The sequence below is a fragment of the Zymoseptoria tritici genome, chromosome 9, assembly GCF_000219625.1.
Source record: "Zymoseptoria tritici IPO323 chromosome 9, whole genome shotgun sequence".
NCBI classification, from domain to species: domain Eukaryota; kingdom Fungi; phylum Ascomycota; class Dothideomycetes; order Mycosphaerellales; family Mycosphaerellaceae; genus Zymoseptoria; species Zymoseptoria tritici.
Genome location: NC_018210.1, coordinates 892989 through 918964, shown reverse-complemented (window position 1 = coordinate 918964; position 25976 = coordinate 892989). Strand labels below are relative to the sequence as shown.

At 54.2% G+C, this 25976-nt stretch overlaps 12 protein-coding genes across 12 annotated transcripts; 6 read left to right on the top strand and 6 right to left on the bottom strand.

Moving 5' to 3' along the window:
- Window positions 1–2301: 2301 nt before the first annotated feature.
- MYCGRDRAFT_47797 (uncharacterized protein) lies at window positions 2302–2967 on the top strand (the record flags this gene model as incomplete). The annotated part of the gene is made up of 1 exon (XM_003849677.1): window positions 2302–2967. The coding sequence occupies one exon, from the start codon at window positions 2302–2304 to the stop codon at window positions 2965–2967; it is 666 nt and encodes a 221-aa protein (XP_003849725.1).
- A 1260-nt stretch (window positions 2968–4227) lies between these two features.
- MYCGRDRAFT_62369 (uncharacterized protein) lies at window positions 4228–6362 on the bottom strand (the record flags this gene model as incomplete). The annotated part of the gene is made up of 4 exons (XM_003849340.1): window positions 4228–4422; window positions 4478–5973; window positions 6032–6172; window positions 6230–6362. The coding sequence occupies 4 exons, from the start codon at window positions 6315–6317 to the stop codon at window positions 4249–4251; spliced, it is 1899 nt and encodes a 632-aa protein (XP_003849388.1).
- Window positions 6363–6682: 320 nt separating this feature from the next.
- On the bottom strand, window positions 6683–8317 carry MYCGRDRAFT_101206 (uncharacterized protein; the record flags this gene model as incomplete). The annotated part of the gene is made up of 2 exons (XM_003849339.1): window positions 6683–8130; window positions 8302–8317. 2 exons carry the CDS (start codon window positions 8315–8317, stop codon window positions 6683–6685), a joined length of 1464 nt encoding a protein of 487 aa, XP_003849387.1.
- Window positions 8318–9125: 808 nt separating this feature from the next.
- On the top strand, window positions 9126–10991 carry MYCGRDRAFT_75537 (uncharacterized protein; the record flags this gene model as incomplete). The annotated part of the gene is made up of 2 exons (XM_003849678.1): window positions 9126–9496; window positions 9551–10991. 2 exons carry the CDS (start codon window positions 9126–9128, stop codon window positions 10989–10991), a joined length of 1812 nt encoding a protein of 603 aa, XP_003849726.1.
- Window positions 10992–11286: 295 nt separating this feature from the next.
- On the top strand, window positions 11287–12700 carry MYCGRDRAFT_62362 (uncharacterized protein; the record flags this gene model as incomplete). The annotated part of the gene is made up of 4 exons (XM_003849679.1): window positions 11287–11495; window positions 11571–11773; window positions 11833–12002; window positions 12075–12700. The coding sequence occupies 4 exons, from the start codon at window positions 11339–11341 to the stop codon at window positions 12286–12288; spliced, it is 744 nt and encodes a 247-aa protein (XP_003849727.1).
- Window positions 12701–12912: 212 nt separating this feature from the next.
- MYCGRDRAFT_62361 (uncharacterized protein) lies at window positions 12913–13554 on the top strand (the record flags this gene model as incomplete). The annotated part of the gene is made up of 1 exon (XM_003849680.1): window positions 12913–13554. The coding sequence occupies one exon, from the start codon at window positions 13270–13272 to the stop codon at window positions 13552–13554; it is 285 nt and encodes a 94-aa protein (XP_003849728.1).
- An 821-nt stretch (window positions 13555–14375) lies between these two features.
- Window positions 14376–17739, top strand: MYCGRDRAFT_101204 (uncharacterized protein; the record flags this gene model as incomplete). The annotated part of the gene is made up of 5 exons (XM_003849681.1): window positions 14376–16837; window positions 16955–17202; window positions 17287–17364; window positions 17440–17504; window positions 17566–17739. 5 exons carry the CDS (start codon window positions 14376–14378, stop codon window positions 17737–17739), a joined length of 3027 nt encoding a protein of 1008 aa, XP_003849729.1.
- Window positions 17740–18384: 645 nt separating this feature from the next.
- On the bottom strand, window positions 18385–19910 carry MYCGRDRAFT_110743 (uncharacterized protein; the record flags this gene model as incomplete). The annotated part of the gene is made up of 3 exons (XM_003849338.1): window positions 18385–18406; window positions 18483–18498; window positions 18875–19910. 3 exons carry the CDS (start codon window positions 19908–19910, stop codon window positions 18385–18387), a joined length of 1074 nt encoding a protein of 357 aa, XP_003849386.1.
- Window positions 19911–20081: 171 nt separating this feature from the next.
- Window positions 20082–20929, top strand: MYCGRDRAFT_105721 (uncharacterized protein; the record flags this gene model as incomplete). Its single annotated transcript, XM_003849682.1, has 4 exons — window positions 20082–20168; window positions 20223–20450; window positions 20510–20568; window positions 20630–20929. 4 exons carry the CDS (start codon window positions 20166–20168, stop codon window positions 20652–20654), a joined length of 315 nt encoding a protein of 104 aa, XP_003849730.1.
- Window positions 20930–21139: 210 nt separating this feature from the next.
- On the bottom strand, window positions 21140–22750 carry MYCGRDRAFT_75518 (uncharacterized protein; the record flags this gene model as incomplete). The annotated part of the gene is made up of 2 exons (XM_003849337.1): window positions 21140–21641; window positions 21696–22750. 2 exons carry the CDS (start codon window positions 22730–22732, stop codon window positions 21140–21142), a joined length of 1539 nt encoding a protein of 512 aa, XP_003849385.1.
- Window positions 22751–23957: 1207 nt separating this feature from the next.
- MYCGRDRAFT_75517 (uncharacterized protein) lies at window positions 23958–25155 on the bottom strand (the record flags this gene model as incomplete). Its single annotated transcript, XM_003849336.1, has 5 exons — window positions 23958–24087; window positions 24146–24222; window positions 24279–24379; window positions 24507–24852; window positions 24912–25155. 5 exons carry the CDS (start codon window positions 25153–25155, stop codon window positions 24007–24009), a joined length of 849 nt encoding a protein of 282 aa, XP_003849384.1.
- A 100-nt stretch (window positions 25156–25255) lies between these two features.
- Window positions 25256–25912, bottom strand: MYCGRDRAFT_105717 (uncharacterized protein; the record flags this gene model as incomplete). The annotated part of the gene is made up of 1 exon (XM_003849335.1): window positions 25256–25912. A coding segment is annotated over one exon (327 nt), but the record flags the coding sequence as incomplete, so codon positions are not given.
- Window positions 25913–25976: the final 64 nt, after the last annotated feature.

Below are 25976 nucleotides of genomic sequence, written 5' to 3'. Positions count from 1 at the left end.
ACAGTACTTCCAGCTCCAGCTCCACCATTCTGCAGAGTCTCTGCGATCGCTCTCCAAAATCCATTGACACGATGCTAATCAGCACGTTGCCAGCAGTACCAAGACCAGCACCCCCAGCGAAAGCCTTCTCTAGGCGCACCATATCACTCTCGGCTTCAGCTGCACACTTCTGCCATTTTCGGGAATCGTTCTTCGAAAGTCAGCAACACCGTGCTAATCAAATAGTCGCCAGCAGTACGAAAAAGATGTCTCCGATGGGGACATGCTCGTCTCCGATGCCGCATAGGCCGCCGGCTCTCATCCTAGATGGAGGAAACCAAGCTAATGTTCGTAACTGCAGCTCCACTACGAAAAATCCTCGATGGAGATCGACTAAAGCCAGCCCTCTCGTCTCGTTCTCTCCAGAAGTACTTGTGCGGCCGCCCATGATTTCGTACGCATAGTCGCCCTTCCTTTGGCGGAGGGCATGGTCAGCGTTCCCTTCATAGGCCCCAAATGAGAGGACAAAGACCACAGCAGGTGAAGTTTCGTCACGCACGTAGTACCCATTCTCCGCTCTCTCGATCGCTCTCTTAGGGTTTCAACATTACCACGTGGACAACAGTGACCGCAGCGCTACCAATGGGATATTCTCAGCAGAGATGAGCTGGCTCTCCAGAGTCTTGTCTCCTTCTCTTCACGAAATCTTGTACACCCAGTTATGACATCGTATGCGCAGTAGCCGTTCTCATCACGGCGAGCAGGGCCGGAGTTACCTTTGTTGTGACCAGAATCGAGAACAAAGCTCACAGCAGGTAAGGCTTTATCACACACAATGCTCCCAAGGGTTTCGCTTCTCCGACCACTCTCCGTTTTTCTGAACAGTACCACACCAGCCATCGTGACTCCAGCAGCACAAACTCCATGGCCAGGAGTGAAGTCGAGTCGCTGGAATCAGGCGCCAAGCCGCCAAGCCGGGTGGCGCCGCGGCCAGCTGGCAGCTCTCCCAACCCCTCCAAAGCTTGTCCGGCCATCCTTGAACAACAACCACCACCAAACAACAACATGAATGTGCAATTTCCACACATTCGTCCGGCCTATATGGACGGCTCACCCAATGGAGACGTAAGCATGGAAGACGCGCCCGTCTCCTCCCCACCCAGCGTACACTACTCACCAAACTCGCCCACCGCGCTCCCACCGCGCTCAATCCTCAAGAAGCGTACTCGAGCGTATGAGCACGTGACAATCCCGGAGATCGCCACGGAGCACAGAGAAATCATCTCTCCGATCGCGCGGCTCAGCAAAAACACTACCAACAACATCCTCCCGCCCATTTCTGAGCATTACCCCGGCCTCGTGCTCGGCCAGCCAGGACAGCAGCAAGTTCCGCGCAGTTTCGGCGGCCAAGTCGTCAACATTGTCCTGCACGTGCCCGCCTTTTTCGGTGCAGTTTGGCGCTTCATCAACCCGTTCTATACCAGGCGCGAAAACCTCGAAATAGTCGCAGTTGAGACACACCCCAACGGCCGCAAACGTCGCTGCGTGGCCGTAGAAGATCTCCACGTTCCTGGCGCCTTTCCTATCTCGCCATCCCCGAATTATGCTGCCCAGATCCTGCCAACAGAGCGTCCGGCAGCCGTTCAGCCCGTGTTCAAGGCCCAGAGAGCGGAAATCCATGCACCTCGCCGTCGTCACCACACTGCAAAGCCTGCCACAGGCAGAAGCTATCAGGACGCCATGAGAGATATGAACAAGATGCTAGCCGAGCGAGAGGCGGGCAAGCAAGCCTTGAAAGAAGTGAATGAGCGCGATGCCGCCGCTGGCATCAAGAATATCTGGGCGCCTCGCAAGCAGGGGAGAAGTCGCGATGATCTCGTCGATGCCCTGGCAAGCAGGGCGTCTCAAGCGATCTTGTCGAAGAACGTGGCGGAAGACGACAAGAGGAGGCCTTCTCGTGCGATCTTGAACCGTCGCTACCGCCACCATGTCCAACCGACCGATGCCGAGATGAAGCAGCTGAACGATATGTTCGAAGCACAGACCGTCGCCGAAGAAGCTGCCGAGCGTAAGAAGGCCGAGGAGGAAGCAGAACTCGAGCGCCAGAAGATCGCCGCGCAGAAGGAAGCCGAGCGCAAGAAGCTCGAAGAAGAAGAAGAAGCCGAGCGCAAGAAGCTCGCCGAGCAGGAGGAAACTGAGCGCGCCCTCCTCCGCTCTCGAATCATCCGCCCAGTGGATCCCAAATGGCAGGAGCAGATCTACGAGAAGATGTCGACCGGCGCCGCCCACACCGTCCTTGCCACCACCGCCGATGGCGTCGAGATGACCCGCACGGACTTTGGCAAGATTCTCCCACAAGCCATTGAGCACCCTGGTGCCGCTTCCAACACCCCTCCGGACTGGCTCAACGACGAAGCTGTCAACGGCTGGTACGCCGCCATCTGCGCCCGTCGCAACGAACAAGATGGCTACGTGAAGGGCCCGAACAACACTCCCGCCCTCGTCGCCTACAACACCGCTTGGATCACCACTTGGAACAAAGCTGGCGGCGCTCAAGGCATCAAGACCTGGTCCCGACGCAAGGGCATCTCAGGTGCGAAATTGCTCAAGGCCGAAAAGGTCTTCTTTCCCATCAACTCCGGCGCTCACTGGACTCTCCTCATCATCTCCCCGAAGGACCGCAAGATTCAATTCCTGGACTCCCTGCATGGCAAGTCGACTCCGTGGTTTGCGAAGGCGCGCCAGTGGTTGCAGATGGAATTGGGCAAAGACTACAAGCCGGACGAATGGACTGAGGATATGGACAGCCAGAGCGTTGGCCAAATGAACCTCAGCGACTGCGGCGTCTTCACTTGCATCAACGGACTCGTCAGCGCGAAGGGACGGAAGTTTGAGGAGATCTCGGCCACGAACGGAATGAAGGAAGCGAGAGAGATGATGGTTGCTGTTTTGATGTTTGGAGGGTTCAAAGGAGATTGGGAATTGTGATTTGTTTTTGTTTTTGTTTTGAGTGGCTTTGTACTCCCCTTTTTGGGTTGCAGTCGGCTATCTTTTGCGTTGGAACTTTGTGGCCTCGACTCCCCTCTTTTGGGTTGCAGTCGGCCGTGTTGGCCTTTGCTTTCTGCGGTTTTGCATTTGGCTCCCCTCTTTTGGGTTGTAGTCGGCACTTCTGTGGGTTTGGTTTTGGAGTTATGGGCATGGAAAGGGAAAGGCGTTCTGGGCATGGAAATGGCAAGGCGTTCTGGGCATGGAATGGGAAAGGCGTTCTGGGCATGGGATGAGAAAGGCATTCGGGCAGGAAAGCGATTCTGGCCATGGGAAGGGAAAGACATTCTCGGCATGGAAGGGATTCTGGCCATGGAAAGGCAATGGCGTTTTGGGAATTGAGAGCGCGGTTTCAACGATACCCTCACTTCGGGCGCTGAAGTGTTTCTGCATTGCATGGAACGAGTTACGATAGCATGGTTGCGAAATGATACGATTGAGATCGGTGATGGTTGCTCGTGTGATGTGGTTTCCTGTCTGTTTGTTATGGGCTTCCTCGAGGTCTATGATGCTGCACTGTGCCAGTAGTGTCGGCACTGTTGGTGTGAAGATTCGTTGCGGACGGAATCGAGAACAGTCGTCTGGCTGAGGTCTTCCGGTCATTGCTTCGGGCGCCGAAGTTGTTCTGAGAGTCGTGATGGCAAAGTCTACGATGATGCCCTGTGAATGACTGTAGAGCGGTTTCGATGCGGAGGACAGTCGACAGTTGACGGTTCATGCGTACTCAAAGCAAACTCTCTCCTGGCTCCACTCGCTCTTGTGTACTCATGGCGGCGGAGCTGTTGGTATCTACGACGTTCGCGGAACACTGACGATCTCGAGTACAGTGTATGAGCGGCGGCGTTCCGGTCGTTGTTCCTCCCGCTGGTCAGGTCTTGGTTTGCTTGAGATGTAACACTAGAGCGCAGCTCCACCGCGAAATTCGCGAAAGCTATCGAAGATTGACTTCTGTCAGCTCACAAGAGGTATTTAGCCCTCCTGGAGACTGCTGGCTCTCTTCAATACCAGATCGCGTCCCTTTACGTACTGATTGCTTCTTCGTGGAGACGATGGTAAAGCCGTCTGCAGGTTGCAGCTCCGTGAGAAAGGTGCAGCGGATTCCTATCGTAACACTTCCACCACAATGTGCCTGTATTGCCTTGATGGACTGAGGACTGTGACTGAGGACTGTGACTGAGGAGATTCTGACCTAGGAGCAAAATGATAGGTTTGATGTAGTATTCATCACAGCTTTCCACGGTTCAAAAATTTGACCGGCAAATCAACCCACTTGCTTCGCAGATATTCCGCTACATTTTTCGCCAGAAAGTCGTATGAGGACGAACAACTCACGCCTCGATCCAGGTGGTCGTGCAGCAGGAAATGCACCGCCAACAAGTTCGGGAGCTCGAATCGGTCCTGTGTTGCTCGATGTTAGCACGTCTCTTAGCGCAAAGAATTTGTTGCTGGCAACACTCACGATCTTCTTTCCCTGCTTGTACTCATCCGCCAGCAATGTCTTGATCGTCTGAATAGATAGGATGCCTCTCAACCACTCCCACTCATCTCTGTGCCTGACCCAGAATCCGACATTCGCATTACTTCCCTTATCGCCACTCCGTGCATGCACAATCCATCCTAGAGGTCCTCTCACCGTCTCGCCCCATTGCTTTCCGTCCCAACCTATAACTCCCTCTTCACTCGGTTGCTGCGCCGGGTACGTCCTCGTCTTCGCGTCCTCCGGAGCTGGGATGTCGATCACCTCCCCGTCCCAAAGGTGGACCTTGTGCTCGACGACAGACTGGGGGAGAAGCGTAACATAGTACTCGTAGATCGCCTTGGGGAAGCCTTGCCGTGTGTCAAGGTGGAAAGTCGCTCCCGGATATCCTTGCATGATCGGATCAATAGTATTACGGAGAAACTTGCTGGGCATGATATCCTCCTCCTCTTTCGCCTGCACAAAAATTCTCAAATCGACCGTCGCAGCATTCTGGTTGGAAGTATTTTCTGCCGCGGAACCGTTGAGCGTGAATTCTAGCTTGGTGAACTTGGAAGAGTAAGGAGCGAGGAGGTGTCGGATTTGAGACTCCAGCATACGGGCTTTGGCGGGTATGTCGAGGCCGCAGAGGAACCAGTGAGCCTCAGCTTGGTAACCTCCTTTCGCGGTGATGCCGATCTTGGTAGTGGGCGGAGGCGGAGCTGACCGCACGCCATGTAGCACAACGCGATTCGGAGCGACTTGTTCGAAGTAGAGGTCGGTCAGGATAGCGGTCACATCGGAGTTGAAATACCACGGCCCTTGAATTTCGTACAGAAGCTGAGAAGCACAGGTTTGGGTGGTGACTTCGCCGCCAATACCCCATTGAGGTTGGTTCTTGGTGATGAGGACTTGCCCGGAGCGGGAGATTTCGGCGATGGGATACCCAATATCGTGCCAGGATTTCGATTCCAGCTCTTTGAATCCAGTGAAGTTACCACCGCACACGTAGTTGCTGCACTCGATAAGATGACCTGCAACGAATGTGTTCGCTAGTTCATCAAGCTGATCTCTGTCCCATCCGTGCCACCACACCGCTGCTCCGATGACAGGACTTGCGTCAGATACTCGTCCGCAAACGACAATGTCAGCTCCTCTCGCAAATGCGGCTACAATACCAAGCCCTCCAAGATACGCTTGTGCATACACTGGCTCAAACTTCCAGTCATCCAACACTTCGCCTGTGGACACATTCTCGAATTTTGCGCCTCGCTGCCGGGCTTTCTGTACTGCCGGGAGGACTTCATCGCCAGAGACCCAGGCGACCTTCAAGCTAAGACCTTGCTGCTTAACAACATCCGTCACTGTCTTTGCAAGAAGCTGAGTGTCAGATGCGCCGGCGTTGACGGCGACTCTGATCTTGTACTTTGCGATGTCGGGCAGAGCTGGAATGAGGGACTCGAGGAAGGAGGGCTCGTAAGCAGGACCAGCGTCTGGAGATCATCTCAGATTGTCGTCTTGCTGGGAAAAGGCAGGATGAAGTATACTGACTCTCAGTCTTCATCACACCTCTGGAGGTCATATTGGCTTCGCTCATCCAATCTCCAATGATCACATCGACAGGATCGTTAGGGTGATTCTTCGCGAACATGGCCATTGCATGTCTGCGGTCGGACGCAGAGCCGGAGGCGCCTGGAAAAGATCGAATCAGTCATCTTTCTTCTGAGGATCGTCGGGTGTTCCACAGACCTGCAATGCGAATCGGCCTTGTAGGATCGGCAGCCATGATGGAGTATTGTCCTGGACTTCCGAGACAAGGAGCTTCCCTGTCTTCCATCAGCTTTTTTGCGAGGGCAACGACAAGTACTCCGATCGATTGCTAGCACAGAGCTGCGTATGGAAGACAAGTGTATGGTGAGAGTGTCGTTGACATTCACTTTAAGATGTACCATCTCACTCGGCCCGAGATGCGGAGAGCCGAAGCTTTGCCGGCCAGCCTTGCTCCTTCCCGAGGTGGAGATCTCCCACACTTCGATGGTCAGATGAGTGACACTGCATGAGAGTTTCAGATTTGGGTTCAATCTGCATGAGGTTGGACTCGGCACGTGAAGGCAGTGTACTCAGATAATCCGAGCATTGGATCGCTACAAGCCATGCAGCTCCTTAGACGCTGATTCTGCCTTCTCGACTGCCTCACAGTTCTCAATAAGAGTACCGGAACTCCTTGTTCTCAAAGTCCGTCTGATCTTGCATCGCCCCAGATCCCTCAGTACCCTGCATAACCTTACCATACAGCTCATCCCTCCTCCGGTTGCGTCTGATCAGCAAAGCTCTCAAGCAGAACGCCACGAGCACTTGTCCGGAAGCACAGGCCATCGTCACGATGCATCCCGTCGGATAAGTCGGCGCTTCTTCATTCAGAAATGCGTGTGGCCCGATTATGTTACCCGCGCAGTAGGCTAAGAAGACGAAGGCTGTGGATGTGACACGCTTGGTATAGCCTGCTACGTTATTTGCCGGCAATTGCAGCGCGATGACGAGCGAAGCGACGTAGGAACCAGCGATGTAGATTGCCATCAAGAGGCCTTTGTTACCGGCGTGAGGCACCTTCCAGAGGAGAGCGGTGGCGATGATGGTTGGTAAGACGTACAGCGCCATGATATATGTTCTGATGTTTGTGAACCTCGAAGCGAGCCAAGGGCCGGAAAAGACCCACAATACCTGCCATGCGCCGGTCGGAATGCCGTAGGCGGTGGTGAGGAGGGCATTGTTGTTGGAGATGCCTTTGACGATGAGCTTGGAGAAGTTGGCTAGGCCACCGTTGATGGTCTCGTTGAGCAGGACAAAGAGGAAGAGGAGCCAGATTTGTGGATCGGTGAGAGCTTCCCAGATCTGAGCGGATTTGATGGTGGGATTGAAGACACCCGTCTGATTTTGGCGGGTGCGGGCGATAAGAGTCGCCTTCTCCATGGGCGTGAAGCGTTTGGCTGTCATGAGAGAGTTCGGGAGAAGGAAGAGGAGAAGCACGCCCCAGCATACGGTCGCTCCTCCGGCGAGGAGGAAGATGCTGCGCCAGACGGCGAAAGCTCCAGTCTGCTGGCCCACCGCGAAGAAAAGGATGCCACCCATCGAGGCGCCCACGCCGTTGAAGCAGTAAAATGTGCCGGCGCGAGAAGATTGCTCTGAACGTTGGTACCATTGACCAACAATGAGCATGAATACCGGAGTGATAAAGCTCTCGAAGCAACCCAGCAGGAAGCGACAGATCATTAGACCTGTGAAATTGGTGCATGCAGACGTAATCATCAAGATGGAGCCCCAGATGATGATGCTGCAGGAGACGACTGTGCCAGTCGGGAGGCGTTGAGCGAGATATGAGGCTGGCCACTCTGCGAGAAGATAGCCGAAATAGAAAATGGAGACAAGCCAGCCGTATTGGCCCGAGTTGATATTGGTAGATTCGAAAAGATCGAAGACGGCGGCGTAAGATAAAGACTGTTTGTCGATGTACTGCAGTAGATAGGTGATGCAAAGCAGAGGCATCAAAGACCAGTCCACGCGCTTCACGAGTTTCTTCACGCCGGCTTCATCGGCGAGCAGGGCGGAAAGGTCATCGTCGGAAATGTTGTTGTCGCGCAGGAAGATCTCAGCTTGGTCGAGGTCGCGGTCAGCGATCTCGCCTTGTTTGATGTCGGGAGGGGAAATAGTCCGCTGGATGGAGTTCTTCTTCTCCTCAGAGATGATGTCCTGGACGGTGGAGGCCATGGCAGGCGGAATGTAACGCGGTGCTAATGGTCGCGCGCAGTAGCGAAAGGAAGTACTTGTATGATTGTCCATATCGGTGATGCCCCTCCTTCGCATCCGCTGAACCCACTCTTATCGACGTCGTCTCGAGACATCGGAACGGCTATCAGCACTGTTATTCCTCTCCGCATCGGACATCCTTGTCGCTCGCTGTGCGATAGGCGAATGTGCTTCGGGCAAGACATCTCAGGCCGGGCACTCACTGGAGGATAAAGGAAACATTGTTGCAAGATCTTCGACACAGCACACTTACCAAGCTCAACGGCATGTCAATATGCATGTTGTTGATGATATCGATGCTGCTCCACGTCGATGTCGGGTCAAGTCGGTTTCTGCCATGTGGCCTCTTTTCACGGCCACTAGAGCCCAGCAAGCACCGCGATTCGGAACCACCTCACAGGCGACGTTCGGACTGCATTCGATGGTCTTCGTTGACCGAGACTGACGAGACTTTTTGTCGATGTTTCGGAGAAGAAAGAGATGGAAGAAGAGGTGAATATTTGTTCTCACATGCAAAAGCATGAGTCAGCAAGCGCCGAAAGCGAGAACGATCGCTCCCGTCGACCCTGGCCTGGTCTCGCTTTCCTCGCTTCCAGAGCATTGGCGCCAATTTTTACTTGTTTGCGGTGCGACGTCCGGCCGTGGAGGATCAATAGGTGAGAATGTCTGCATGTGAAGAGGTGAGGTCTTTTCGAATTATTGTTGAGGGCCGGCAAAAGCAGGCTCACAGAACGGTTGGTTGTGCGAAGATCTTCCCAGTTGTCCTTCTCTTTGAACGTCTCTTCTTACATCAACCTCACTCTCCTCTACCCCATTTCTCGACTACGACATAATCGACAACATGGAGAAGTCCTCCTTTCCCGCCCCACCGCGGCCAACACGACGACCGACACGACCGTCAACCAAGTCGGCGCTCCTCTTCATTCCACTTATCGCATTCCTGTCTCTATACAACCTCAACGCCAATACTCGACAATCGTTCCAGAACTTTTTCACTCTCGACGGTTGGGCAATTGAGACTGGTCCACGAGTCGAAAGCTCTGCGGGAACCTTTGTCGGAACCGTGCTTGATGACTTGAACCATCCCGTGCCAATCGAAGCTTTCCTCGGAATTCCATACGCACAGCCACCAGTCGGCCAGTTGAGGTTCGCGAAGCCTGTACCGGTCGAGAGCAGAAATGGCACTTTCCAGGCGACGGAGTATTCTCCGAGGTGAGTGTGATGTCGAATTTGTCGAGAACTTTCGAGGACTGACTCTGCTTATAGATGCCCTGGCAAGCAACTGCTTCGCATTCCTGGCACTCCTTGGCTGGAAGCCGATGAGGACTGTTTGTCGTTGAACATCTTCCGCTGGAGAGGTAGCTTCCCTACTGCCAAGCTCCCTGTTCTGGTTTATATTCATGGTGGCGCATACAATCGTGGCTTCGCGGCCATGCACGACACTGCATCAATGCTTTCCTGGTCAGAAGAACCATTCATTGCAATCAGCTTCAATTACAGAATTGGAGCCCTCGGCTTCCTCAACAGCGGTCTGACCGAAAAGGAAGGCCTCCTGAACTTGGGTCTTCATGACCAACGTCTGGTTCTCGAATGGGTGCAGCAAAACATCGAATCGTTCGGCGGCAATCCCCAGGACGTGACCATCGCTGGCCTCTCCGCGGGAGCGCACTCCATTGGCCACCACATCCTGAACATCAACGAGCCACGCACTTTGTTCAACAAAGCCATCGTTGAGTCTGGCAGCGCTATCTCGCGAGCGGTGCACCCACCTAACTCAGCCCTGCACGAAGAGCAATTCACCCAATTGCTTCATGAAGTCGGATGTGCCAACAAACCCGCCGCCGAGATCCTTTCATGCCTTCGCGCCGCACCCCCATCCGCCGTTATAGAGGCACAAACCACCATCTTCAACTCTTACAATCCTTCTCTCCGCTGGGCCTGGCAACCCGTGCTCGACAACGACATCATCTCCCGTCGTCCGCTCGAAGCCCTGCGGTCCGGAGATTACCACAAAGTTCGCCTCCTCACCGGTTTCAATTCCAACGAAGGATCGATGTACGTTCCCAAATCGGCCTCGACCTCGTCAGAATTCACAAACTTCTTCGCATCTCTGCTGCCGCACCTGTCTAAATCGGATCTGGAGAAACTGAACACCCTCTACCCGGATCCGGCCACGAACCCAGATTCTCCGTACACTGACACCCGTGATCTCGCCTCCCTTGGCATTGGGCCCCAGTTCAAGCGCATCGAAGCAGCGTACGGCCACTACGCCTACGTTACGCCCGTACGCCAGACCGCTAAAATACTCTCTTCGTCGAACGATGCGCCGGTCTACCTCTACCACTGGGCTCTGAATCGCACGGTCCTGGCAGGCGCCAATCACGGCGATCAGATCTTCTACGAGACCATGACACCCGCTTCTCGCGCTGTATCACCAGCTCACGACAGTCTTGCGAGGGCGTTCAATGCGTACTTGACAAGTTTCATTGTCACCGGCGACCCGAATGCGTTGAGCGGGAAGAAAGCCATCGAGAGGCCGACCTGGCCAATCGTTGGCAAGCAGGAGGAGAGCTTGGTTTTTGGAAGGGGCAACGATGAGGCTGCTGGAGGAGTAGAAAAGGGCCATGGGATTGAGAGTGGGGTGGACGCGTGGGGAGCTGAGCAGCGGAAGTTCTGGGAGGGTGTGAGTGAGAGGTGGGAGGACTGAGGACGACGATTTACGGCCTGAAATGATACACCAGGCGTTCAATTTGTTTTCGCGGAGAATTAGAGGAAGGTCTTGGACGCGAGACCAGTACAGATAGAGATATAGACTCCCTCGCGTACCATGGCGCGTACCAAGGAACGACAGAAAAGTTCCCATCAAATCCGTGCAGCATTCTCATCAAAATCTCAATCAATTCAATAATCGGCCGCCCCTCAAAATCACGTCTTCACTTCCCAACCAAACGACATTGCACCTCCTTCCTTGTTTCCATCAAGCACCCCTTCACTTCATCTCCATCATCTCCGTCTTTCTTTCGTGTTGCTCCCTGCCGTCCCTTCTGGACGGAGATGTTAGCCAGTCTCGCAGCCTACACAAGCGACGCTGCAGGATTGGAAAAATGCCTTCGTTTCTTACAGGCGATCTGTACCATTGCTCTTGGACTGCTGCACCCATTCCATTCGCATGTTGAAGGGTTGAGGAGGGCAAAGGGACATTTTGCTCTTGGTACGTCAAGATCTTCCCGAGATCGTAACGAGGGGTTCGAATGATCCGAAAGTAGCTGATCATCAGTGCTTGCAGGTCGCCGGTACTTTCGCCTTTTGAAATGGTATCCATGCAGCGTAGCCGCGCGCAAGTGCATCGAAGGCAATAACCATCAGTCCCTTTCGGGGAAAGGGAAACCATCAGCCAGGGAGACGTCGTCGATGAGCATACCAACTCTCCTCGACACCACAAAGTGGACGCTCTTAGCTCTGTACTTTTTCTTGGAGATGTGGACTTTCGTTCGTGTTATCCCACTATTCTTCTTCTGGAACGAAGCTGACATTGCTCGATTGTGAAGACAAATGCAATGGGCGTCACGACCTTCACTTGGGGTACCAGAGTCCAACTGGAAGCGAACAAATGCTGGTTCTACGCTATTTGCGCTTCGATTGCGCTGTCTCTTTACAGTCTGCTCTTTCCAGCTGCCATATCAAACATCGCGCCTAGCAAGGCTACGGATAGTGCAGCGTCCGCTTTGACGCCAGAGTCGACGACAACGACTACTATTGTCCGCGGGAAACCTCCCATCGGCGAGGGTAGTCGCACATCTCCACCCTCCAGCCAGTCGAATCGTGCGAGCCATTGGAGCCTCATGACAGGCCTGCTCACCGATGCATGCGATCTCCTCATCCCGGGCTCAGCCATCGGCTGGACTCCTGCTTCAGGCCTGGTTGTCGGAACAAGCATGGCGATTTCAACTCTGCTCAGCGGGCGAGTAATTTGGGTCAAAGTCCAGCAAGAAAGGTCAAGCTGAGATGTAGCTCCGCGACAGAGCCAAGCAGAATCGTCAAGCTCAAGCCGCCACAGATTTCGTCTCAGGGATTGGCCCATGCTTCTCCATAACTTCACTTGCGACTTGCAGTACGTGCGCATGCACGGACGATGGAGCGCAGACGAGGCCATAGTCTGGCAGAAGCAGGCACGTCAGTACAATGACAAGACCCCGAAGGTATGGCTATACGTACTCGCAGCCATCTTCCTCCCTTGCGAGAAGTCAATCGCCTTGCCATCCAAGTCTGTGACTTTCCCGCCAGCTTCCTCGAAGATGAGGATACCGCCCGCGTGGTCCCACCTGTTCGCCAACATGTCAGCATGAACGATGTGGAAAGCGGCCTCGATGGGAAAGCCAAAGGGTACTACGAACATGTTACTCCTCCAGCTCGTATACTTGAATATCCTCACCACCACGCTCGCTCTCCCTAACCCCAGAACCGCATACTTCATCAACGAACTAAACAAGTCCACGCCTGGCCATGGTGTGTCCAGTTTTGCTGCGACTTGGCGGTGGAGATCGAGAATCGTAGACGTATACCCTTCGCAATCCGACCACACCAAGTCCTTCACCTGCTTCTCATCGCCATGTCTCGGCACTTTCGTTGGCTCTTCCAACACTCCATCTCTCCGCAACGGCCGTACCCACGTCCCCTCCCATCGCACAGCGTGAATCACACATCCCAAGCCAGAAGGGTCAATGGCGTCCTCGCTCGGAGCCGGAGTAGAAGGGTCGAGAGTAGACATTTCCAAGTTCGGACATCCGATAATACCGATCTTCTCAACCCCGTGTTCGAGGTAAGCGCAATTGATAGCATACTGCTGTCCAGTAAGAAACGTCTTCGTGCCATCAATCGGATCGAAAACCCATAGACTCTCCTGATCCGAGCGAGTAGTCGTGCCTCCTAGATCTAGTAGTTCCAGGACCTCTTCCTCGGACGAAGGCACGCTCAGACCGGATGAGATGAATGCTGGAGCATATTTTTGGATCAGAGCAAAGACTGCTGCGAGGAGAGCAGGGTTCTCTCGTAAATCGGCAGCGGATTCTTCGGCTAGAAAGGCGGCGTTGGGGAAGGCAGAGCGGAGGCAAGAGGTGAGTATAGCTTGGACGGCGAAGTCGCCGATTGTGACGGGGGAGAAGTCGGATTTGGAGAGTGTGCCGGTCGAGAGGGAGGTTTTCTGGAGGTTAGAAGTTAGAGTCGCCGAGTGTTGGACGGCGAGGAGGGCGGTCTGGAGGTGGCTGGAGTAGGACATATCTCCGGGACAGGTCTTGAAAGAGTTGTTGGATGGAAAAGGAAGACCTGAGATGGAAGCATATGGAGAGGTATGCACTGCTGCCTGAGGCACTAGCTGATGGCAAAGCAGACGGCACGAATACTCGACTGGGAAGGAGCCGGGCTCAAGTGAATTTAACCAATTTTTGGCATGTGATAGTCGATTCTGTGCTCTCTTCTGTCTGTTTTGATCTTGTCAAGCTCCTTAAAGGTAGACAATGTCGTCGTAGTGACTCTGTGGTGATGGGATCACGTTTTCGACAAGCTCGCCAGCTCTAATACAGTCCAGCCGCTTCCCAAGCTATTGCTGTCTCCGTTCCCTTCTTTGATCCCAGGAGAATCTCGTAACGATATGCTCAATCACTTCGCAGAAGTCGATGTTCTCCAATCCTCCCCACCGGAGGCACTGCTCAATTTAGACTCCTCCCCCACGCGCTCGGATCCCGGCAGTGCGTCACCTCGCGTGGCAGTGAACAGCTTACTTGGGCCTCTAGACTGCTGTGCCGATTTATCGCACTGATAGCTACATAATCCGTTCCTTCTGTACATTACTGCATCTCATACCAATTTAGACATTAATCTGGGCATTGTCATTCCTTTCCGCGGCCGCGCTTCCGGCTGTATCATACCGCATATGCCTGCATAACATTGCCCGTCTTATCCTCTGATCCTTCCCCACTCCCAGCCCCACGCGCACCAAGTGGAGGTACCGACGACATACTCCGACCAGGCACGAGACGACCTCCAGATACACGACCTTCCTCACTCTCCGCTCTGAGCGGCTCCACCGACCGCAATGGCGAAGAAGGCCAAGCAACGCATATCCTATGTTCTCCCCCTCGCCGGCTCTTCCACCACACAGGGCCACCGTCTAGGCGTCAATGGCCTCGCCGTCGATCCCAAATCCTCCCTACTCTACTCCGGCGGTCGGGACGGTGTCATCTGCGCTTGGGATCTACACCTCGACCTGCAAACAAACGCAACCTCCGAATACGACGCGAAACCCGCCGCCGATGCCACCGCCACGACTTTCCGCCAGCAAGTGCAGGCGCATACACACTGGATCAATGATATTGCTCTAGCTCAGAACAACCAGGCACTTGTATCTGCGTCGTCGGATATCACGGTGAAGGTGTGGAGGCCTGCTGGGGAGGACAAACTACCGCCGCAGACGATTGGACTACATAGCGATTATGTCAAGACTCTGGCTGTGCCTTCTACGACATGCGATTGGGTCGCGAGTGGAGGCTTGGATCGCAAGATCTGTGTGTGGGATCTGAATGGTGCTGGGCAAAAGCTGAGCATAGATGTGGGCGAGGATGAGGCTGGCTCCATGCAGTCGAAAGAGAAGGGCAGTGTATATGCATTGGCGGCGACGACATCATTATTGGCGAGTGGAGGACCGGAGAAGACGGTCAGAGTTTGGGACAGTCGGACGGGACAGAGGACGACGAAACTGGTGGGACATACGGACAATGTGAGGGATATTCTGATTAGTGAGGACGGCACCACGATCATGACCGCGAGTAGTGATCGGACGGTCAAGGTGTGGAGTACGATCGCTGGACGGTGTATGTTCACGTTGACGATGCACGACGCGAGCGTGTGGTCCTTGTTCTCCTCGGATCCAGACCTGTCGGTGGTGTACTCAAGTGACAAGAACGGACTTGTGGCCAAGACGGACACCAGGAACACCATTGAGCTAGACGAAGGGTTGTCTGTAGCAGTGTGTCAAGAGCATGAGGGAGTGCACAAAGTGGTGGCAGCTGGAGACAGGATCTGGACGGCCACAAGTCGACCAAGCATCAACCGATGGCGGGATATCTGCACCGACAATGCGGAGATCGACGTTCCGGAGAACTACAACACGCATCGACGGAGCTCAGCGAAGAGATATTCGATGGTTCAGACCGAGAAATCAAACACATCACCACTAGCGCAGACTACCTCCCTCACTGGCAACCACATCGGCAAACGAAGAATCCCTCTCAAACACATGCTACGACTGAGCAATACTGCGTTCTTCCCGGCGCCGATGATCGCTGACAGCGAGTCACTCTCGGCAAAACGAGCGACATTAGACGCTCCAATCTTCGATGCCATGGTTTTACAACCTGTGCGAGCACAGCCGGAATACTCGGTCGAGGGTCAGAACGGATTGATCAAGCACGCATTGTTGAACGACAGGAAGCGTGTGCTGACGATGGACACCGCCGGAGAAGTCGTAATGTGGGACCTACTAAAGTGCGTTCCGATACGATCATACGGCAAGCGTCATATCGAGGATGTCAAAGATGAAGTGACAACAACGGCGACAGTGGCGAATTGGTGTACTGTGGATACGCGGACTGGTAGTGTCGCCGTGATTCTGGAAGAGAACACCTGTTTTGATGCGGAAATGTATGCGGATGAACTGGATCTGGACGAGGATGCGGAATTTAAGGAGGATCAACGAGTGAACCTTGGAAAGTGGGTGCTGAGATATCTGTTTGATGGTTTGATTCAAGAAGAGATTCGACGGGATGAAGTCTTGCGGAACCAACTTATCAACGCTCCTACGAAGCAGGCGCTTCAACGTGAAGGCGCCCCATCGAGCATCCAGATACCGTCAGGAGGAACCAACGGATGGCACGCTGGCTCGTCCGCCGCACAATCCACGACAACACTGAAACCTGGTATCAATGGTTCTGCGGTTCCTGTAACGCCCGGCTGGAATATTGGTCTCGCAACGCCAGGATCTGTCAACTCTCCCACGCATACAAAGATTATTCCAACCACTTTGGCCTCGACGACCGAAGAGTCAGCACCAAATGATACGCTCCGCACTTCGACATCTTCTCGAGACCGCACATCCGCCGATCGTGCTCCCGACTACTTCTCTACATCCCGCATCGCCTCGGCGGAGCTCACCACACCCGCCGCCACGTCTCAACCGGCCACCACTCCTGGGACAGAAGATCCATCGACGCCAACAGCCGACACGTATAATACTCCAACAACACCTGGCGGCAAAGAAGCCGGTCTCTTCGGCAAGAAGTTCCGAATGGGCAACATGGGCATGTCGTCCTTCGCCTCAGGCATGAAGAAAATCACCCGCATTCAGACTAATGACTCCGCCGCCAAACCGACAGAAGAGCTCAAGTCTCCGACCGACACGGACAGCCACTCTCAGACTTCCCAAACTACCGATCCTACTCCTAATAACCTGCGTCCTGTTGACGAGTCTCTGAATGGCACTTTGCAAAAGATCCGATATGCGTACCTCGATTCCCTAGAGCAACAAGCCTCGGCGGCCACGGCCTTTGCCAATGGCTTGCCTGTGCCGCCGCCGGGACCCGTCAACTTGCAGAGCTTGATAACGCCCGCGCCTGTCAGCGAGTTACCGCGCCTCTTTCCACCGAAGGAGACGACGATCTTGATTCAAGAGGATCGACCGGAGGCTGGTGGAGTCGCCGACCTATTCGAAGGTACCGTTGGTCAGCTTCACGCCATGGTCGATGATGTCGAGAAGGTAGCCCCAGGCTGGCTTGGAGAAGTCCTCCTCCGCGGATTGGTAGGTGGGAAGGAAGTGGTAAAGATATCCTTTGTGCTCGAGTCCATGGAAGTCGAGACGAAGGGTCGCAGTGAGGCGGAAGGACTGGTCGATGGGACTGGAGCCGCCGTAGGGTGGATGAAACTACCTGGCGTGGTGGCTCCGGGCGAAGGAGGTAATCGACTTAATGCTAATCGAATGTTGCGGGCGAGGAAGATCGCAGGATACGTGGCTGAGCGGATTGACGGGTCGGGTAATATCAGTACAACTGGAAGAGTCGGTAGCGTGAGTACAATGGAAGGTGACGCGAAGCGGGATGGCGAGGAAGTGGATGGCGAGACGGAGGAGAAGTTGCGACCGGAGGAATATCTGGAACTTTGGTGCCAGGGACAGGTGAGTCTTGGCCATCGTCTTGACATGTTCTGAGCAACCCTTAACTGACGTGTCTGTGTAGCTCGTCCCACCTACCATGACTCTCGCCACAATTCGATCGCACATCTGGCGCGGAGGTGGAGATATCGTGCTGGGTTATAAGAGTAATGGCAGGAAGAGGTTGAGGCATGTGCCTGTGGTGAAGGGTAATGGGAGCGCGAGTAGTCAGATCGGCGGGAGTGAGAGTGGAGCGTAGTGCTCTCGTTACTAATGTAGAGAATACGATCCTCCATGGCTTCGAATGCTTCATGCTCTCGGGCTGCTTCTGCGCATTCCTCCTGTCGTTGTCCGCTGTTTCTACCTGCTGATCTCAAGTTCGTAAAATCATTCCTGCTCAAGCACGTTCTCCAGTCTCGATCAGACGCTGCGCGTTGTCATCTGCACTGCTCCTGGTCCGGAACACAGCAAGCAATGATTGAGATTTTTCAGGATGTAGAGCGCGGACATACAGGAGCAGAATCCGCTTCGTCCCGGTAGAACGGGAGGTCTGTCTGCGAAGAGATTCGATCCGATGCCTGATGCTCAATTCCCTACCCTGTGAACTCAATTGCATTTGATGCGGCTGCTATGCTGGCCATCGATCACTGAGCCTCTCGGACATGCTCGTAGTCCCGATGCGTTGCATGATTCTGCGTCGAATCGCAGTCTATCGCGAAAGTCTCATAGCGGTCATGTCGCAGTGACCATGCTCCTGATCAGAACCGTTGAACGCCCTGTATTCTTGGCTGTTGGCGGATAGCTTTGTTAAAGGTTCAATCAAGTGTGCCGATGTGATGATCCGGTGTGAACAACTGCGTCATGCCCTCGATGAAGCACTGCTACATATCGTCTGTTTTCCCGACTATGTCGCGGCATGACCGTGCCTGGCAAAGTATCGAGCACATAGCAGAAATGTTCGAAGCGTGAAGTGAGCACGAATTGAGAGGAATATGGACTTACCGCGCGACGTCTGGGACTAACGAGGCCGAAATATAAGCCCGACTCCCACTTCAGGAGCAGGACAAAAAGCAAGCCCGGCTATTCTCGAAGGCGGTGGGCGGAAAGCGAGAGCGGCCCCCATTTCAGGCGTAGGGCGAAGAGGGAGACATGAATCCATGTGAGATGAGAGGAAATAAGGAAGAGGTGCTTCGTTCAACGGTCCTACCGTGTGAACCCTCAAAGAATTGTCAGTTCCGCCCGGAGGATCCTGCTCGTCATCGTACGTGTTGTAGCGGCTACCGGCAGAAGTTGCGAGGATCGAGGTAAAGGGATGCCAGATTGTGCTAGTCACCGGAGCTAGATCTCCACAGTCAGGGGTCGTCATCCGATGTAGCTGATGGAAATATGCTTACCTTGGTGGGCCTTCAGATCTTCACTTGGCGGACATTCTCCCTCCTTTGATCCAGGGTTATGCCACATGCGAACCACACCATCCATTCCACCAGCCCAGAGCTCATAGCTTTCTCCTCTAGTATGCACGATATCAAGTCCTAGCCGCTGGTTGGTGTTTCCCGCGCGTCCGACAAGAGTTGAAAGCTGCCTCCTCGTACCGCGAATGTCGAACACATGTATCTCATCCGACCGTCGTTCGGCAACGAGGAGATACTTGCCGCACGGGCTCCACTTCAAAAAACTGACCCCAGTCCCTCGATATGGATCCATGTTGAATGTAGCTGTACGTTCTCCCATTCCCGAGTGGTCATAAAGAGCGATCTCCCTCTCGGTCGTGCCTAGAGCGAGGACACCATCCACGCTTGTCGCCAGAGCACTCACGTAAGCTTTACGAGTGAGCGGCATGCCGTTATATGTGCCTTTCCTGGGTTTGAGCTGCAGCAAGGACACAGGGCCGGCATTGTAACGGGTGACGTCGAACACGGCAAGGCTGTTGTGAGTGCCGACCAGGAAGTGGGAGCCGCTGTTGATGAAGTGAAGCGTGCGCGGCGAGTAGTGTGCTTCGGTTCTATCATTCACAAGCGGATACTTTGCTTGGGAGTATGTCCAGTCGCAGACATTGCGAAGAGATATGGGCTGGTCGTTGTCGCCGCATAGGGCATAGGTGGTCGAAATGTCTGAGAGGTCGAAGCCGGGGAATATGGCGAAATCCTGGATTTCGGTCGCGGACTTGTGGGTTGCATAGGCCGTCAATTGATGAGGTTGTTGCTCTTCTTCCAGCAAGTCTGTCGGAAGTACAAAGGTCTTCAGATGATGGTCATCGTGCTGGGCGATAATGGCCGTCCCATCTGGCGTGAATTGAGCCTTTGTGATGAGTTCGCCGCGTCCAGGCTTCCTGTCGCCGGCTATCCGTTCAACAGAAGGCCCACGACCGATTGCCGTGGACGCTATACATGTCAGTGGACTGCTATTGACGTCCTCGGTAGCGGACGACATGCAGCATTGATGTTGTTGATGTGTTCGCGAAAGAGGAATAGCAGAAGTGGAGTGAAGTCCAGATTGGCGACCGGTCGAGAGTTACCCGATGTCCGGACGTCCGGTTAATTCGGCATGAAGCTGTATACTCGACTTCGAGCTTTCTAGAAATTCTTACCATCTCATCACCACCACCACACCTCTACAACAACCCATTGAACACTCCCGAAACCCATCTCATCGTTCTCAGAAGATTCAGCTCCGCCTAACATCATCATGGTTAGTTTGCATCACTCCAATTGCTCGCCGCAAGTCTAATGCGATCCCTTACAGTCTACCGCCATCAAATCCATCAAGTCCCTCGCACCTCTTCTGGACCGCGTGCTCGTCCAGCGCGCGAAGATGCAGGCCAAGACTGCCGGCGGAATCTACCTCCCCGAGACTGCCGTCAAGGAGCTCAACGAGGCAAAGGTGTTGGCTGTCGGACCAGGCATGATGGATAAGGATGGAAAGAGGATACCAATGGGTGTGAGCGCGGGTGACCGTGTGCTGATCCCTCAGGTATGGCTAGGACGATGAGACAGATTCCAGGGAACGACAACGGCTGACATTGGATTTAGTTCGGCGGAAGCCCGATCAAGGTCGGTGAGGAGGAGTTCTCGATCTTCCGGGACCACGAGTGAGTGATGGCTATATTCGCATCTGAACCGAGTATCTGGAAGCTGACAGAATGATTGCAGTATCCTCGCAAAGATCAACGAGTAAACTCCGCCCATAGCGAACGATACCTCCGACTCCAATTACCCACTGTAACATTATCGACCGCGACCCCCGAAACACACACCTCTTCTCGACAATAGCGATCGCATGCCCTATCTGGACCATCGGAATGGAGAAAGAGCATACTGTATAACTGCTGTGTTCAATACCTGTATTTAGAAGAGGAAGAACAAGGAAGACGAAAAGCCGTGTGAATGTAAAGACGAATCTCAACTCCACATCGAGGAAGTGACATTTAATACGCAATCTTTCGGCCACAATCTCTACACATGAGGAAGCGCGCTCGCGACAGTCGCAGGAAGACAAAATGGAGGCAGCTGAGCCGCTCACTTCAAGTGTAGCATCTTTTGGCTCGATGGTTGGGTTGAGGCACCGGGTAAACCCCTCCTGACCCTGTGACAAAGCTGACAGAAAGAGTCTCAGACGACCATCTACTGATCAGGATCTTCAAGACCAACTCTTGTGCTCATTCAGCTACTGACTTTCCTCTTCACGTCCCTCCCCTTGCCATCCACGACTCTTAACAACCCCTCCATCGTCCAGCTCGCCAGAATACTAACCACCAAAATCCCAATCATCACCCAGTTGCTCCCCAAATACACCGGCATCCTCGCCTTATCCTCCGGCCAACCCGCAAACAACGCATAATTCGTCACCACAGACCCCAAATTTCCCAGCCCGGATACCAGCGCACCTGCAGCCGCAACGCCAATTTCGCCATGACGCGGCTGGAAGATCTCTGCGGTCCAGGTCATGGTTATGGGGACGGTAGGACCGAGACCGAAGCCCACGAGGAGGAGGCCGAAGTACTGCGCCCAGCGTGCGGACGTGGCGTAGGTCGCGATTACGAGGCCCATGATCTGCAGGAGGGTTGGGACGGTGAACCACAGGGCGCGATGTTGGTGGAAGCGGTCAGAGATTGGCGTTATACACAGGATGCCTATGAGGTCGCAGATCCAAATTGGAGCGTATCTGGGAGGTACTGTCAGCAGAGTGGTAGTAAGGAGGGTGGTCAGGGACACGCACAGCAGACTCAACTCCACGCCACTGAATCCGGGGTTGATCGCTCTCAGGATCACCGTTCCATAGCTCTGCACTCCATTTCCGACGCCCACCACTCCGAAGTACATGATCAACAACGGCCAGCACCTCCAGTCGACCACCACCGCCCACAAGTCTCGAAGCGTCCACTTCGTCCTCGCATACGCCATGCTCAGCTCCTCATAGTGGGCTCTCGCATCCTCGCCCTCCAGCGCCGGCTTACGTCTTGGGATCCATCTTCTCCACCCGTCCCTCCTCACTTCCTTCTCCTCTCCGGGAACAGCAGGTCGATCCGGCAACCACCACAGCAGCCCAACACCAACCACAAAAGTCACCAGACCCCATAAGAGGAACATCCACCTGAAACCCTCCAGGCCTCCCAACCCGTCCATCTTCTGAAACCCAGCGCTCACCAATCCCACCACCGCCGCACTCACCTGACTAGCAGTAAAATACCACCCCACCCTCTTCGCCATACGATGCGTCGGGTAAAACAACGTCAAATACAAACTCATACCCGGCCACATCCCCGCCTCTACCGCGCCAAGCAGAAATCGAAGAACATAATACCCTGCCACATTCTTCATACCCACCATCGCGATGCCAATCACCCCAACACTGATCACGATCCTCGCCAACCACAAGCTAGGCGAGAGTCGAGACATGGCCAAGTTAGATGGTAGTTCGAAGATGACATAGGCGACGTAGAAGAGCGCTAGGCCGGTGGAGAGTTCGTGGGGAGTGAGGTTGAGGACGGAGGAGATGTCGTGGGAGGAGGAGAGGTTCATGGTCTGAGCGAGGCCAGGGTTTGAGCGGACGGCGGAGCAGAGGAAGTAGAGGAGCCAGAAGGGAGGGATGATGCGGCGGTCGAGGGAGTGGTAGATCCTGTTGAGATTTGTTGGTGTGAGGTCTGGCTCGGTGGCATGTCCAAGGATGTTGGTCGGTAGAGGTCCTTTTGGGGAGTCTTGGGGCTCGTGGCAGACCGACGAGGAGGGTTTGCGGGAATCTGGTGGGTCGATCATGATCACGGTCTGACGAGAGCCTTCCGGCTGAGAGATATCGGTCGACTGCACTCAGACAAGCGTTGGTGCGTTCATACAGTATTTGTGTAAGTTGGACGGTCGTTGGAGTAGTCGCTCAGCAAAAAGAATCACTTCGGACTTAAGCTTCGCGGACCTCGGGCCGTGGCCGCTGCTCCTGCCGCTTTCGGCCCTTCTATCAGTTCCGTCCGAAGGTCTTGACCTTCCAGCCTTTTGCTTGACAACGACGAATATGGGAATTGGACCTTCCAAGCCAACGGCGCTCATTCAAGATGTGTACTGCCAAGTACCAGATTTCCCACAGTCCGTCCATCATTCCGCCGGCTGATCCTCCCAAAAACACAAACGCCGCACCTCAATACTCTGCCTCGTAGGCCCAAAGTCCTCCTCCGATGTAAAAGCACAATGCGGCGTCCGCCTCTCCATGCCCTCCTTCTTCGCGTCGAACTGCTTGATCAGTAACGCCTCATTCGGCGTCATGCCCGCCGCAAAATACCACTCGTGAGCACCTTCCGCACTCGCCTTGACCCCCCACGCCTCGGACTTGGCTCCCGCGGCGAAGCTATACCCCGTCTTCGCCTTGTGAAGCGACTCCGGCAAGTCCGCGTACACGACTTGAAGAAGCGACTCCGGCAAGTCCGCGTACACGGCTGAGAGCTCGGACTTGGAGGTTGTCTCGTGTGACGTTGTTGAGAGGGCGCCAGAGGTTGATGATTGAGATTCAACTCCACCTCAAATGGTTTAGTAGCCGAGAACAATGGTTTCAGGCCTGTTTCCGGACACTCCAGTACCCGGCCATGGGTGGCTTGCATTAAGTTCTGCCCTGCAGCAGATGATGCTGGATCATCGTTCCATGATCTGTCTCCGTCGTCGATAAGGAGACTTATGCTACGCTTTGAAAGTCGTTCGGGTGCATAGACTGACGGCAATGTCCAATTTAGGAAGTCCCTCTCTTGGCATGGCGCATTGGATTTGAGCTTAGCTAACCTCGGATCTCCCCAAGGGAGCTCGCACGATCAATCGAGTGGAAGAGAAGCTAGCTTTTGACATAGCTGCAAACTAAACTCACCGCCGCCTTCCAGGGTCCCGGATCCGGAGTCCAACCTCATCGAGGTTCCAGCAGCACGTCTTCGCAGATTCTACATTCACTGCCATCATCAGTCAACGAACCTAAGAAATACACGGGACCGATTGGTGAGGATTGAATCTGGGTGGAAGGAGATGTGTTCGAGTGGAGTATGATACGCGGTAAACGGTCAAGTGTAAGTGTGCGGCGCAATCTGGTATTTCGCCAGCGTATCGCCACAGTGCCCGAAGACGAGCTTGCCGTTCGTTCGCTGTGAGGTACCTGGTCAGTAAACTTTGTTCTGGTAAACTCGATTGTCGGAAACGAACCTTCTGCAGCGAAGTGATCATCTGGTGCGAACGTATCCAGTCGTCGTGATCGCGGGCAAGCCAGCCTTGGGGGACACCTGAGATTGATTCGTAAGTATGCTGCTGCTTGTAAGGAGATCAGTAGATGGCTTACCACTCTCGTAGTTCTCAGCAACATGGTACTGATCCGTCGTGAAGATCCAAGTCCCGCTCTCCTTCAAGTTGACCTGCATAATACACAAACCCGGCGTATGCCTAGCAAATCGAAGTGTATAAGTTAGCTGTGGTCCAGACAATGAGGACCTGACGCAGGGTAAGACCTGCTGGCGTCCTCGTGGAACAGTCTCGGGAATCTGCAGGCCTTGTACACTCTGGTACTTACCCCGGAGAATGCCTCAAATTGATTCCCGGCGCCAACTCCAAAAAGTCTCCATAAAAACTCTTCCAATTCAGATCAAACCCCAAATCCTTAGGCAGATACACGCCAATATCGCTCTTCGTCGCGACCGAGTGAAACGCATGTTTGAGTTCCTTTTCGTGCACGTAGATGGGCACATCGGTGCCTTTGAAGTGCTCCAGACCGCCGGCGTGGTCGAGATGCAAGTGGCCCATGATGACGGCTTTGACGTCTTTGATGGAGTGCCCGGTCTTGGCGATTTGAGTGGGGAGTTCGTGGTCGGTTTGGTAGTCGACGCGGGCAAAGATGTCGTTTAGAGGGGCGCCCCAGACTTGGAGGAAGTTGTTAGGGTAAGGTGGAGGATATGAGGGGATGGGAGGGGCGGCTTACCTTCAGGATAGTTTTCTCCGCCTCCGGTCTCGAAGAGGATGAGGCCTTCGGTTGGGTGCTCGATTAGCACGCAGATGATTACGACTTTGCGGCGTTGGGATTCGGGTTTGGGGTTTGATGCTGTGCTTGTGCCGCCGCCGCGGGTGAACCAGCCTTGGTCGGCTTCGAGGTTACCGCAGTGGAGGAGCTGGGAACGATCAGATTGGGTTTTGCTTTTCTGGATGTGGAGTGTAGTCGTACCCATAGCTTTGTGCCCTGTGATATGTATTAGCCTCGGATCTGGTCTTATGTTCGATATGTATGCCATCTGACCTCGGGCGCTTGGTTGATCAAGTCGAGACCAAAGGGGGGAGCTGTGTTAGTAGTCGACATGTTTTCGATTTGAGTATATGTCCTAACGAGTGAAAGAAACAGAAGTGAAGTCCAAGAGAAGTCATACCGCCGACGTAATAATGAGCTGGCCACCTCTCGGAGTCTAGGAGCTCGGCCCAACGGGGAGTTCTCTATGAAGGTCGCTGACCGATCACTAGTCGGGCTGTGTTGAACGGCTAAGGTGGTTAAAGGTCGGGGAACCGACGGCTTCGATGACACCAAAATTGGCAATGGTTCCCCGCTGGAGTGGTAGCTTTCATTTGACAGCTGCTGACGTGTGTCTGCCGTCCGCATCTGCATCGAAGCTGTGCTCCGGGTTTCCTGCGCGGTGGGGTTGCTGTGCTTTTGTCGCCGTGGTATATGTTCGAGGAGGGGAAGGGTCTTTTTCCACGTCTTCTAGGCTCTTAGCCGACGACATCTTCTCTTGGCCACAGCGCTTCTCAAATACTCGGACGACCTTCGGACTTCTGACGAAGGGAGGGACGTTGGAGTGTGAACAGGCTCAAGTGCCGGGATTGCATGTCCGACCGTTGTGGAACAGTCAGCCGGCATACTGATGGTCAAGTCCAGCCGAGATGGCGTGCCCAACGTGCTAGGGTCTCTTCAGGAACTCGGAAAATGGAAGTTGAATGTTCGATGTAGAAGGGAAGTTGCTTGACGAGGGCATAACTTTGGGATTCCATGTCCATCAAG